At 49.9% G+C, this 12,857-nt stretch overlaps 1 protein-coding gene and 1 long non-coding RNA gene across 3 annotated transcripts in view; both read right to left on the bottom strand.

Moving 5' to 3' along the window:
• LOC136325580 (uncharacterized) overlaps positions 1 to 12,857 on the bottom strand; it is a 306,971-nt gene that overhangs the window by 69,551 nt on the left and 224,563 nt on the right. The window lies entirely within an intron of this gene.
• Positions 1 to 12,857, bottom strand: part of ASCC2 (activating signal cointegrator 1 complex subunit 2) — a 44,440-nt gene that overhangs the window by 3,723 nt on the left and 27,860 nt on the right. For both annotated transcript variants that reach the window (XM_066260173.1, XM_066260174.1), the window contains 6 exons: positions 10,950 to 11,164; positions 9,972 to 10,091; positions 4,006 to 4,099; positions 3,786 to 3,916; positions 2,834 to 2,933; positions 1,037 to 1,116 (listed from right to left, as the gene is read on the bottom strand). In XM_066260173.1, coding sequence (XP_066116270.1) covers positions 1,037 to 1,116; positions 2,834 to 2,933; positions 3,786 to 3,916; positions 4,006 to 4,099; positions 9,972 to 10,091; positions 10,950 to 11,164 — 740 coding nt within the window. The remainder of the gene's footprint in view (positions 1 to 1,036; positions 1,117 to 2,833; positions 2,934 to 3,785; positions 3,917 to 4,005; positions 4,100 to 9,971; positions 10,092 to 10,949; positions 11,165 to 12,857) is intronic.

Genomic DNA, 12,857 nt, shown 5'->3' with positions numbered 1-12,857 from the left:
TAGTGGGCTGACTGCAACCCACACAAGGAGAGAAGGAAGGGTCCCCACCCTTCTCCATCCAGGGCCTTGTGCTATAGATAACACTCCTGTTCTATACCCCAGGGTCTTGCTTGGTGGTCTCTAAAGACCAAGTGTACCCACAGACATGACCTAGAACCTTTTCAGACCATCTCAACTGTTGGGTTTGTCCAGAACTCTGTGCTCAGGGGGTTGGGATAAGAGAGGAGTCAGAGTTGCTCTGTTTCCTACTTAACAACCTGCTGTGGCTCCCTCCTGCCTTCAGATTGAGATTAAAATGCCTTCCCTCCTTGGTGGGGCCTCCTTCACAAAGTAGGCAGTGCTGTGGGAGTCCAGGGGCCAGGATAAGGGACTGGGCTTCCACACCCAACTTGGCCTTCATGGGGGAGGGGCCTCAGGCAGCTCCTTGCCCTTCTGGACCATTTTTTCACTAGAAAGACTACGGGGATGAATTAGAGGTGTCTCTGGTTATGTGTTCCCAGCTCCTCTCCAAAAACCCCTTTTCCTGACCACATCTGTGCTTTCTTGCCTTTCTGCCCTCACATGACAAACACCTTTGCACCATTTCCACCCATCAGTGCCCCTACCCCTACCATTCCTCTCTCAGCTATAATGGATGTGTCTGTCTGTCGGCTTCCTGCCTGGGCTCCTTTACATGTGACACTGCTTGATTATTAGCTGGCTCTGGACACGTCGGGCTTGCTAGGTGACACACTCCTGCAGTGTCTGTCAAGTAATGGTTCTAAGTGTGGACCCCAGAGCTGGGCCACCTAGACTCAATCCTTGCTCTACCACCTCCTAGCTCTGTAATCTTTGTAGGCTATTTAACATTCCTGGGCCTCAGTTTCCTCATCTGTAAAATGAGGATAATAATAATAGCTACTTCATAGGGTTATTGTTAAGAGATAAATTAATATACGTAAAACACATAGGGTTTACGTGTGGGCTCCCTGGGCTGTTGGCTGGGACTTCCCCAGATGGGTTCCCTCCCACCAGAAAGAGCTTCTTAAATGCTTACCCCTTTCTGGCGAGGAAGGCCATGCGCCTGGCTTCTGCTTTCTCCCGCAGCACCGCAGGGTCTTGCACAAAATGGTCAGGCTGTGGAGGGAGGGGAGAAAAGAATCATGAGCTGTCCCGTATACCTATGCTGTGGTGAGGCTGTGCCTGACCAAATGTCACAGGCGCCTCCATGCCAGGAGTCAGGGGAAGCCACAACATGGCAGGGCAATGCACAAGAATGGAACTGGGCTTGTTAGGGTCCAAGGTTTCTACTAGAAGCCTCCTCCTCTGTCCCGCTACCAATTCCCCAAGGGGGAAGCAGCAAACGGGACTGAGGCTTTCTGGACCGGCACAGTTGGGTGGGTGACCACAGTTGGAGCTTAACAATGATAAGTGGAAGTAATGGGATGAAGGCCAGGATGACTACCGTGAGAGGCCGCATAGGGCTTTGAGAGCCAAGAGTCGCCCTGGCAGCTGACTTGTTCTCACACTGGCGCTGCCACCACCAATGTGTCATGGGAATGCCTACTCTTGAGGACCATTTTCTGTGCCAAGAGTGAAAGGGGCCTAGACTAGCAAGAGTGGAAGGAATAACCTAAAGGCCACAGACAGGCTTTAGTGGCCTGTGCTATTTAAAAAAACACAAGTAAAAAAAGTAGAATAACTTTTGATAGCTGGAAGATTTTTTTTTTTTTCCATTTTTTCTGAAGCTGGAAACAGGGAGAGACAGTCAGACAGACTCCCGCATGCTCCTGACCGGGATCCACCTGGCACGCCCACCAGGGGCGAAGCTCTGCCCACCAGGGGGCGATGCTCTGCCCATCCTGGGCGTCGCCATATTGCGACCAGAGCCACTCTAGCGCCTGAGGCAGAGGCCACAGAGCCATCCCCAGCGCCCAGGCCATCTTTGCTCCAATGGAGCCTTGGCTGCGGGAGGGGAAGAGAGAGACAGAGAGGAAAGCGCGGCGGAGGGGTGGAGAAGCAAATGGACGCGTCTCCTGTGTGCCCTGGCCGGGAATCGAACCCGGGTCCTCCGCACGCTAGGCCGACGCTCTACCACTGAGCCAACCGGCCAGGACTGGAAGATTTTTTTAATATCAAAATCTGGGCTGCCTCCTTGCCGGAGGAAGGGAAAGCCCTGGAAGTACTGGCCTACACTTGTGCTGAGGGCCCCTTGGACAGGACAGGGCAGGTGTGCTGTCCCAGTACTCGGCGCAGTTTCCACCAGGATCCGCTGCTCATTTCCACTGGTGGCCGGCCTGGCCCTGCACACATCTAAATTTGCCACCCTGGCAGGGGAGGCATCGGGGCCTCAGGGGCCCCAGGCTGCTGCCCCACTCAACCTGAGCAGCACCACTTTTAACATGTTGAGGTTCTGCACATGAATTGTGACACGAAGGAACCGCTGAGCTAAAGCCAGCCCACATGTTGAGGTTCTAATTAAGATTTTATTTGAAGAAAATGTTTAGCTGCTAAAAAATAAAATTCTCAAACCCCCAAGACCAGATGACCTCCAAGGGTCCTTGGGATCTAACACCTCTCTGATTTAAAAAATTGCCACCCTGGGCACGGAGGCAGAGAGCTGCCCCTCTCTCGGCCCCCAGGCTCCTGGGTCTCACTGGGCAACAGAGGTGAGTTCTGAGCCAGCAGCTCTCCAAACAGACATCTAGGCTTGAAGGTATCCCTCTTTTCCTGACAGTGATGACAGGCCTGCCTTGAGAGGCCAGCAGGGAAGGGGGGCAAAAAGCTCTCAATTCCCATTCACCCTTTAGAACTGTACCCTCCCCCCTTCATTTGCCACCTGCTAAGAAGGTACCTTTGGGGCCTCCTCTTCAGCTTCCTCCACCTCTTCCTCCTCCTCCTCTGGCCCTTCTCTGGGCACTTTGGTTCTTAGTACTTGAGGGATGGTGAAGGGCCTAAGGGTTTAGAGAGAAATTAAGATCAAAGACAAGATAAACTCAGCCTCAGGTAAGAGGGAAAAGGGAGTTGGGGAAAAAATCAAAGTGCTTTCTTTCTTTTTTTGTGACAGAGACAGAGAGAGACAAAGAGAGGGACAGATAGGGAGAGAGATGAGAAGCATCAATTCTTTGTTGCGGCACCTTAGTTGTTCATTAATTGCTTTCTCATATGTGCCTTGACTGGGGGAGCTACAGCAGAGCGAGTGACCCCTTGCTCAAGCCAGTGACCTTGGGTCCAAGCTGGTGAGCTTTGCTCAAAATAGATAAGCCCGCACTCAAGCTGGCGACTTCGTGGTTTCGAACCTGGGTCCTCCACATCCCAGTTCGACGCTCTATCCACTGCACCACCGCCTGGTCAGGCCCAAAGTGCTTTTCAAGCCAGCTTTGCTCCAGGCCCAGACTCTTTGAGGGTAGTAGAGTCTGATATGCAGGCGTAGGGGACACTGAGCTGGGGTTATGGGGTCTCTCTAGCTCTATTTTTGTCTCTGTTGGGTGATCTCCACATGGTGCCACTGGGAAAAGTTTTCTGCAATTAAAAATGATGTAAGACTACTACGTGAAACCAAATTAATGAGGCCCAATTGAGGGTGCGTTAAACCAACCAGCCAAGGGGGTGACTGGGGTTGGAGAAAGCACTGGACTTGCAGTCAGGAGGCCTGGGTTTGGGCCTTGGTTCTGCCACTGACTTGCTCATGTGATCAGGGCCTTGGCTTTCCCATCTGTACAAACAAAAGGCTATGGGAGAAACCCACAGGCCTGAAAGCCGCTCTGCCCCTGAAATTCCACCCTCCACTGGCCCGATGGTCTCACCTGCGGCTGATGAGCTCATCATCTGAGTCGGCATCATTGGCGCCCACCTGGTTGCCGTCATATGTGTCATCATACTCATCCTCATAGTCATCGCTACGGTAGGACAGGCCCTCACCTGGCTGTACATGCACCTACAATGGCAGAAGTGTGGGTCAGGGGGGCTGAGGGACTGACTGGACTCCCTGGCCCAGCATGAACCCAGCAGCCTGGGGTCACCTACCTCCTCCACCACCACGCTGTACTGCTCATAGCGCTGCCTCTGTGTCACCACATCCCGCTTGTCATTCAGCAGGCTCCTTGTGTTCTCCCCTTTCCTGCCATGGAGAGGAAACAGTGAAGGAGAGAAGAAAGAGAACCATCAGGCACTGAAGGCTGTGCCCAGGGTCCACGGGCTCACTTCTTCATCCCTCAGGCCACCACAGATGAGGACAACCAAGATCAAGCCCTGGTGGGGTGTGGGCAGGTAGGACTCATAGCTGCTGGTGCCCCTGTGACCAGATCCAGCACTTTGAGGGCATCCCAGGAGCAGCTGTTAGAACATGAAATGTGCCTACCCTTTGACCAGAAAATTACCCTTCGAGGCATCCACCCTAGAACCAGGAGGTCTGACTGGGAATTTTCTGTTCAGCGTCATTTATTAACAGTGGAAAACAACTAATGTCCATCACCAGTGAGATAGCTAAATGACCTGTGCCACATCTGTATTACAGAATGCCATGTGGCAGTTCTTAAGAATGACATTGATCTATCTATGCTGATGAAGAAAGAATTCGGATGAGGAAAAAACCCAGCTACAGAAAAACGCATATAGTATGATCCCGTCTGTATAAAAAGCTGAGAGCAAACAAGACCATCTGTTCCTATGGGCACATACAGGGCTGGGCAAAAGTAGGTTTACAGTTATAAGTATGCGAAATATAGTTTATTCTTGATTATTTATTATTGTATTATTTTACATATAAATAACTGTAAACCTATTTTTGCCCCACCCTGTATATACCTATGTATGTAAATGCACAGAGAGGGAGCTGGTTATTTAAATTTTTTAAAACAAACATTTAAGAAAGATCAAGGCCACATGTAGGTTTTCGTACTGAGCTTAGTGGAGCTGCAGGAGACCTGTGGGGTGTAAGGAGTCAGGAGGGGTCCCGGCCTCTTCCTCTCACCCCCAATTCACCACAGTGGCCTTCTCTTTCATGTCAGACTGCATGGGGAAAAATGCCTGAAAGTTCCACTCCCGTCATATCACAGATGAAGAAACTCGGGTGCAGGGAAGGGGAGGGACTGCCCGAGATCACAATGCGCACAGCCCCAGAGGGGACTCAGGCCTCCTGACTCATGGCTTTGCAAATCTGTAGAAAAACCTGGCTTGTCAGACACATAGGCCTGTGGAATGTAGTTTTGAGCCCTGCAGGGGAAAATCAATATGAGATGCTAGGCAAGAAAATCTAGCTTAGCTGTGAAATCAAGTCTCTGGAACGTATCAAAGGTAGGGGGTTGGGGGGAGGGGGAAAGAAACACAAAGCCACACACTACTTCCATAAAAAACTTCTTAATATAAGTTTTGGTGCCGGGAGGGGCCGGCGCCTGAGTCTGTTGGGCAGTCTGCCTGGGAGCCTGAGGCAGGTCACGACTGCAGCCCCAGCATGGCGGGTTAAGATAGGACTTCTTTCAACAGTTTTTATTAAGGGCCTACTAAATGCCAGGCAGGGTACTAAGGCAGAATTGGAGAAAGAATCAGAAGAGAGTAACATATGGGTCTGACCTCATGGAACTCACAATCTAGTTGGGATGAGAGACATGCAAATAGCAGCCGACAAGATGTGCTGAACGGAAGCAAGCATGCCCTGGAAACTCAGAGAAAAGAGGAAGGAGCTCTGGTTTAGGGGGTCTAGCTGGGGGTTCGAGGTAGGGGTAATGGAGGCTCTATGGTGGGAATGAGTTTGATCTAGACCAGGAAAAAAATCTCTATCCACAGAAATCTCTCACATCACACCAGGAAAGGGGTCTTGTGACTGTGATCTTGGCCCTAACCTGGCTCTTTTTGCCAAGTTAGGAACTAGAGAGGAAAGAGGTGCAGAGGAAGTGAAAGGGGCTCAAGCCTGTCTAAGTGGTTGGTGCTACTAGTAGGAGCACATCCATTATTTAACATACATTTCCTGAGGGCCTACTAGGTGCCCAGATTGGTGCTGAGCCAGGGGACCAAGGATGAATGAGAGGCGTCACTGTTCTTTCTGCTACCTGCTATGGCTCCTGGTTCACATTGTCCCAGGTTTTGGGAAATACAGCAGTCTCTGGTTGTACGGCTCCCTGGTAGGACCAGGCAGAGAAGCCTGGCACATTCGCCACCCCAGCTGGGCCCTGGGAGAGAACACAGCTAGGGACAAAGAAGCCTGGCACTCTGGGCGCCTGTCTACCTCATCTAGGGAGGTGTAGCTTTGGCCCCATGACCTCAGAGTCAGGAAGAAAATAAATCAGGGGTAAAACTAACCAGGAAAATATCCATCAGAGGGCCAGATCTTCAGTCAAGTCTGAAAACGAAGGCAGCGGCAGCTTCAGAGATTGTCTTTGGAGCAGTTTGCTTCCTTGGCCTCCTAAAGATGGCAGTGAGCCCAAGGGACATGCAAGCTCAAGGCCTACCTTTCCCCTCCCCACCTGCTCCTGCCTATACAAAGCCTACTAGAACTGGCCTTTAAGGGGATGACTTCTACCTTTGAACTTCTAAAGGGCCTGCAGAGGCAATCAAGCCTTCCTTCTCCATGTAAGAAATCAGGGGATACATAGAGGCACTCTAATGTTCATTACAGCTTCTATCAGCAGGGCCAGGCCAGGGCCAGGCCAGGGCCAGAACACAAGTATCCTGACTCAAGTCTGCTCTGCCGCTTTCTGAGCTGTGTGGCCGCAGGCAAATCCCTTATCCTTGCCAAGTTTTAGTTCTGCCTCTTAGGGATGATGAGAGAGAAAATAAGATGAACAGAAGTGAACCTGGCACCTGCTGGGCTTTACAAAGTGAATCCTATTTCTTTTACTGGAGAACTTGTCAGAGCCTTTAATGAGCTCGGTGACTCTCCTAGAGGCAGAAAGAGTACAGACTGTTTTGGTCATAGAACACTTTTTTGGAGAAAACATTCCTTATCGTCCAGGGTACCGCTGTTAACGCCAAAGGAGTTAGGAGACCGCACCTTAGACACTTTCTCCTTCATACAGCTATGCTATGCCTGCAGCACCTGTGCCCGGTATCTAGCCAACAGCCACCTTCGATCTCATCCCCACTCTTAACAGTCCCTCCTTTTGTTCGGGTCTTTCCACCCTCCCCCCTTCTCCTGGAGCCGAGGTTCCCCTATGAGATGTGAGGGATTCTGGAGACTTCTGGGAAAGGTTTCCTGGTCTCTAAGAGAGCTACTGGAAGACCTGGTCCAGACTCCCTCTTGGCACTGTCATTTCTGGAGGTCATGGCTCCAACAGCAGCAGCCACCCAGTAGCCTTGAGGGAAGTAACTTCAAGAGACGGAAAAGATGCATCCTGGATGATGTGGCTGCCCAGAGGTTAACTAGGCCCACACTGCCTACCTTGCAATTTCTTGTCCTGCAATGAAACGGATTTCCTTATTACTTGAGCCACTGAGTACATCCTACCTGACTTAAGAACACAGGCACATTTTAATTCAGGTGTGACCTGCCTGTGCTACTTAATTTCTCCTGTGGTCCTTGAGGGCAAGGCCCAGGGTCCTGAGCCCCTCAGCCCTACCCAGATTAGGACAGGTGTCCCCGCTGTTTCCCTGTATGCCCTATCCCAGCACACCTCCCATTTTATTGCTGCTTAGTTAATGGTCCCACGATCCTGTGCCGTCTGAGTGTGAGGCCTGAATGACCTGTTCATGTTGTCTCCTGACTGTCTAGCATAGGATCTGGCACTAATAAATCATTTAATAAATATTTGCTGAATGAATAAATACTGAACACATGAACGGAGGCTTTGCCTCTTTGCAAACCTCAGCCCCTGGGCTACCTGGCACAATGAATTCAGTAAACCTTTGCCACCCAGACTCTCTGCCAGGATGTCCTATGAGCAGGGCACAGCCCTCCTCGTCTGCCCCTTCCCCCACAGCATTGGCTACAGAGGGTTATTCTGTCCCGGAACAGTGGCCACTGATGTAGGATACCATCTCTGGCCTAGGATCTGGGGATGTTGCAATGTGTGTGACTAAGCAGATTACAACTGCTTCCTGTCCAGCCAGCCAGATAACTTTATAGCTGTCCTGTGACTACTCCCCAAGCACCTGACCAGCCAAACTCACAGATTGCTCTAGGGAGGGAAATAGCAGGGGGCCCTCACTGAAGCAGCAGCTTGCAATTCTGTCACTGGGGCTCCTATCACAGGTCCCCAAACCTGTCTGAACTGTACCATCTCCATCTATACGACACAGGAAAGAGCAGGCTGTACTTATTCAGCAGTGCCCAGATTTCTGGCTTTCATAAAATACCATTTAGGAGAACTTGGGAGACTAGCAGAGTGTTATCTATGTTGTCCTCTCTACCAGCACTGCTGACTTTCAGTCCCTCCCGTGGGTCTCCATTCCAAAATCAGGTGATCTTTCCAAAACATAAAATGTGTTGGCTCATGGGACCATCACCACGCTCCCCATAGCCTCAGGGCCACTGCTCCTGCTGTTTACTCTGCTTAGAAAGCTTCTCTCTTGCCCTGGCCTGATAGTTTGGTTGGTTAGAGCATTGTCCTGAAGTGCAGAGGTTGCCAGTTTGATATGGGTCAGGGCACATACAGGAACAGATTGATGTTTCTGTCTCTTTCTCTCTTACTTCCTCTCTTGCTAAAATCAATAAATAAAATCAATAAAAAATTTTTTTTTAAAAAGAAAGCTTTTCTTTCCCCACTTTGCACAACTGATCCTTCCTTATCCTTCCTCTCTCAGTCTCATGTTATTTCCTTAGAGGAGCCTTCCTGCCTGGATCAAAGACCCTTCTAGAGGCTTAGAAATCTGCTCACTTTCACCGTGTAGTACCTGTTATATCTGCAATTCTACCTTACTTACTTGAGGAATTAATGCAAACTCTACCTGGGCAGGAGCCATGTCTATTTCACTCCCTACTACATTTCCAGCACCTAATAAATCCAGGGCCTGAGAGACCATAAGCACTGGGAAAATATTTGTTGAATGAATGAATACATCAAGAATGGTCTTTCAAGCCTGACCTGTGGTGGCGCAATGGATAAAGCATCGACCTGGAATGCCGAGGCTGCCGGTTCAAAACCCCGGGCTTACCTGGTCAAGACACATATGGAAGTTGATGCTTCCTGCTCCTCCCCCCTTCTCTCTCTCTCTCTCTCTCCTCTCTCTCAAATGAATAAATAAAATCTAAAAAAAAAAAGTTGATAAATATAGCTGTATCGTTATTAAAAAAAAAAAAGCCTGACCTGTGGTGGCGCAGTGGATAAAGCGTCGACCTGGAAATGCTGAGGTTGCCTGTTCGAAACCCTGGGCTTGCCTGGTCAAGGCACATATGGGAGTTGATGCTTCCAACTCCTCCCCCCTTCTCTCTGTCTCTCCTCTCTCTCTCCCTCCCTCTCCTCTCTAAAAAATAAATAAATTAAAAAAAAAAAAAAAGAATGGTCTTTCAATGCCAAAGAGGTAGGAAGGACATAAACTAAAAATGCAGTATGCAGAAAGGCCTTAAAACATGTTCACCTTCTGGAAAACTCACTGAGTACAAGTCCTTAATTTTCTCTTTTTGTCACAGACTGGGAATATCAGCACTGCCCAGCTGTACCTTCAGAGACTTGATGGTCAGCATTTCCAAAGATGTAAGAAGGGAGGAGTTTTGGCCCCTCTGGCCTTTTGCTGTGGACAAGGAGGATTCGCTAAAAACCACTCTGCACAGAGTCAGAGCCTGAAGTATTATTGTTAAAGACCCTGCACCCAACTGGAAAATAAAGAAAGAAAAGAAAAGAAAAGAAAGAAAGGAAGGAAAAGAAAAGAAAAGAAAAAAGAAAAGAAAAGGAAAGAAAGAGCCTGCCCCTGTCTGCTGGGAGCAGGCAGGTCTCAGTCTCCCAGGGAGCCCTGAGCTGAACTCAGGCCAGTTCCGTAAAGATGAAGCCCTTATTTCTCTCATTTTCTTGCTGTACTTGCCAAACTGGGGCACCTGGAACCCTGCAGCCCACTGCACTCACCTCCTGCCCTTGTGTACCCGGCTCAGGTCCACTGAATCCCTGCTGAACACATCAAACTCATCATTCTGGAAAACGTTGTGACGAGATGTCAGCAGAGGTGTTGGGTCTGGCTTCAGCTGTCTGGGCGGTGGCACAGAAATCAATTTAAGGGGACTTGCCAGCTAATGCCTACCTGCACCCCACTCCCCTCTTTCATGTTCAGATTCTCCACTCTCTTTCAGTAGCCACATTGGGACCCAATCTAAAACCCTGCCCTATCTGGCATGGCCTGGAGTGACCCGCACCTTACACAAAGCTTCCCCCTTGGTCCCACTTGCCATTCACAGAGATTTTCTTAAAAGTTCCTTCTGTCATTTAATGCTCACGACAGCCACAGATCACTCAACCTCTTTGTGCTTCAGTGCATTCATCTATAAAATGGCCACAAAGAGGCTGAGGAATGTGTCCAAAGGCAGAGCTAACAATTCACTTGTTTGATAATCATCATTTGTTCATGGAAGAAACCCCTGTTCATGCACTCATTCCTGCCGCCCCATGGGCCAAATTCAGAAAGGGAAGGTATGAAGGAAGTGAGAAGCTGTGGCCGTCCTTCTTCAGAAATCTACTGGGAAGGTGGCAATGACAGAGGCAAGCCAGTAACTAGGAGCCGTGAAGGGCTCAGCAACCCTTTTCACATCCTGTGTCTCTAATCAGTCTTCCTACAAGTTGTGGCCAGGATGTCCAGCTGTGTACTCTGCCCTTCAGGAGGCATGTGAGAATCTCCTGAGGAGACCTAAGGTTTTATGTTTCCCCAAAGAGGACATTCGTTTAAGTGGTTGGGAAACACTGTTCTGGGGAAGAGAGAGCCAGCAGAGTCCTGAGGGATGAGGGACGAATGAGTGGGAAGCAGAGGAGCTAAGAAGGGTCCCTGCCAAGGGCCCGCACAGCACCACTGGCCAGCACCCTGAATCAGATTGGGTGCCATGAGCCTCCTCCCACCTGTCCAGGCTGCGGTCCAGCTGGCTAAGGGCAGGGGCCAGCTGCTCCTCCAGGATGTTGTTGATCACCTGCTCCGGGTCATAGCCATAGTGCTCCAGGCAGGCCAGGATGAAGCCCTCACCAAGGTCTGGGAGCAGGTCCTTCACTTGGGAGATGAGCGAGTCCAGTTCCACACCACACACGGCAGGGCCCACGGCAGCAGCCGCCCCCAAGCACTGTGGAGATAGCCAAATGAAGGGAGGAAGGCGAGACCAGGTGGATGCTAGGGCAACAAGCCCCAAACAGCACTGGACCAGTAGTTGGGAACCTGGTTTGAGTCCTGGCCCTCACTGGCCATAGGACTTTAGTCAACTGACTCAGTCTCTTGGAGCCTCCATTTCCTCCTCTGTGAAAAAGTGGGCTCTAGTACCTACTGGCTGAGCTACTTCTGACTGTGCTCTTGTGAGGTGCCTCTCCTCCCTGAACCTCAGTTTCCTTGTTATAAAAGAAGCATACATACTACCACTCACCTCACAGGGTTGTTGCAAATGGTTCAAGGAAATAACACACAAAAAGTGCCTGACAGTGCCTGACATAGACTAGCCTCTTCATAATGGCCGTGGTTCCTACTAACCAAGGTCCTTTTCAGCTCTAACAAGTTGATGGCTGGCATTGGAACCACTAGTCCTAGACTGTGTGAAGATGTTCCCCTTTAATTTTATGCTTTTCATTTTGCTTTAAAAGAAAAAGTTATGTATTAACTGATTTTAGAGAGAGAGGAAGGGAGAGAAAGAGCGAGAGAGACAGAGAGAAACACTGACTTCTTGTTCCACTTATTTTTGGATTCAGTGGTTGATTCATATATGTGCCCTGACCAGCGATCAAACCCACAACCTTGGCATATTGGGATACTCTAACCAGCTTAACTACCCAGCCAGGGCCAATGCTTTTCAATATGGGAATCAGTTTATAGACTGCTTAATGTGGCTTAAATTTGTTAAGTTTTACATTTAAAGGAAATTCCCAAATCAAAAAATCAAAACCTTCTATGACTCAGGTAAGAAGCCAAATGAGGAAGAGGGTGGGAAGAGGTGGAGGTAACTGTCATTCCCCAAGGCCCTGCGACAGTTACAGCACCTGGGCTCTAAACAGGAAGCACATCAGGATCTGTTACCAGGGCATCAAGGGTGCTTGCTTCAGCAGCACATACAAAACTGTGCTAATATCGGACTGATACGGGGCATCAAGAGCCAGCATGGTTCAGAGAGCTCCATGCAGCAGCTCTGGGAATGCCAACAACCTCATGGAAGTGGGGAGGTGACTGGTACCACCTTATAGAAGAGGAACCAAGGCTTTCTGTGAGTGACTGTGCCTAAGGTCACAGAGCTGGTGAGTGGCAGGACCAGGATATACCCCTGGGCTGCCTGACCCCAGAGATTGTGTAGTCTTAACCCCTTATCACACTGCCTCCAGGCACACAGGAAGAGTAGTGGGCTCAGTGGCCAATCAGTACAGCCACACAGATTTGGTGAGTTCTGCAAAAGCCTCGAGAAAGCACTAGATGAAAGGTTTCCAAACTGGCTCAGCTGAGCTCTGCAGTCCCATGGAAAGGCTACCAGAGTAGCCAAGCAGTGACCTGATACTGCAGCCAGCTGCAACCAAGGCAGCTCCATTGTGATCTGTTCAGAGAAGAGCGCCAAAAAGGATTTTGCTCCATCTGAAAGAGGGGAAACTGAGGCTTTGACACTTATGAGACTAGCATGCCCACCTGGCCCAGCATGCCCTCAGCTCAGGACTCTCTATAGGCAGTATAGTGCTGATCAGCAGGTCAAGACTGCCCATTCTAAGAGAACCTTTTCCCGAGAGCAAAAACACAGAAGGGAGGTTTCCCACTGCCCTAACCTCTTAGAAACAGGGACAGGAGGGGCT

This window comes from Saccopteryx bilineata, chromosome 2 (genome assembly GCF_036850765.1).
Source record: "Saccopteryx bilineata isolate mSacBil1 chromosome 2, mSacBil1_pri_phased_curated, whole genome shotgun sequence".
In the NCBI taxonomy this organism is placed as follows: domain Eukaryota; kingdom Metazoa; phylum Chordata; class Mammalia; order Chiroptera; family Emballonuridae; genus Saccopteryx; species Saccopteryx bilineata.
The sequence above is the reverse complement of the archived record's forward strand: the minus strand, read 5'-3'. Positions and strand labels throughout refer to the sequence as shown.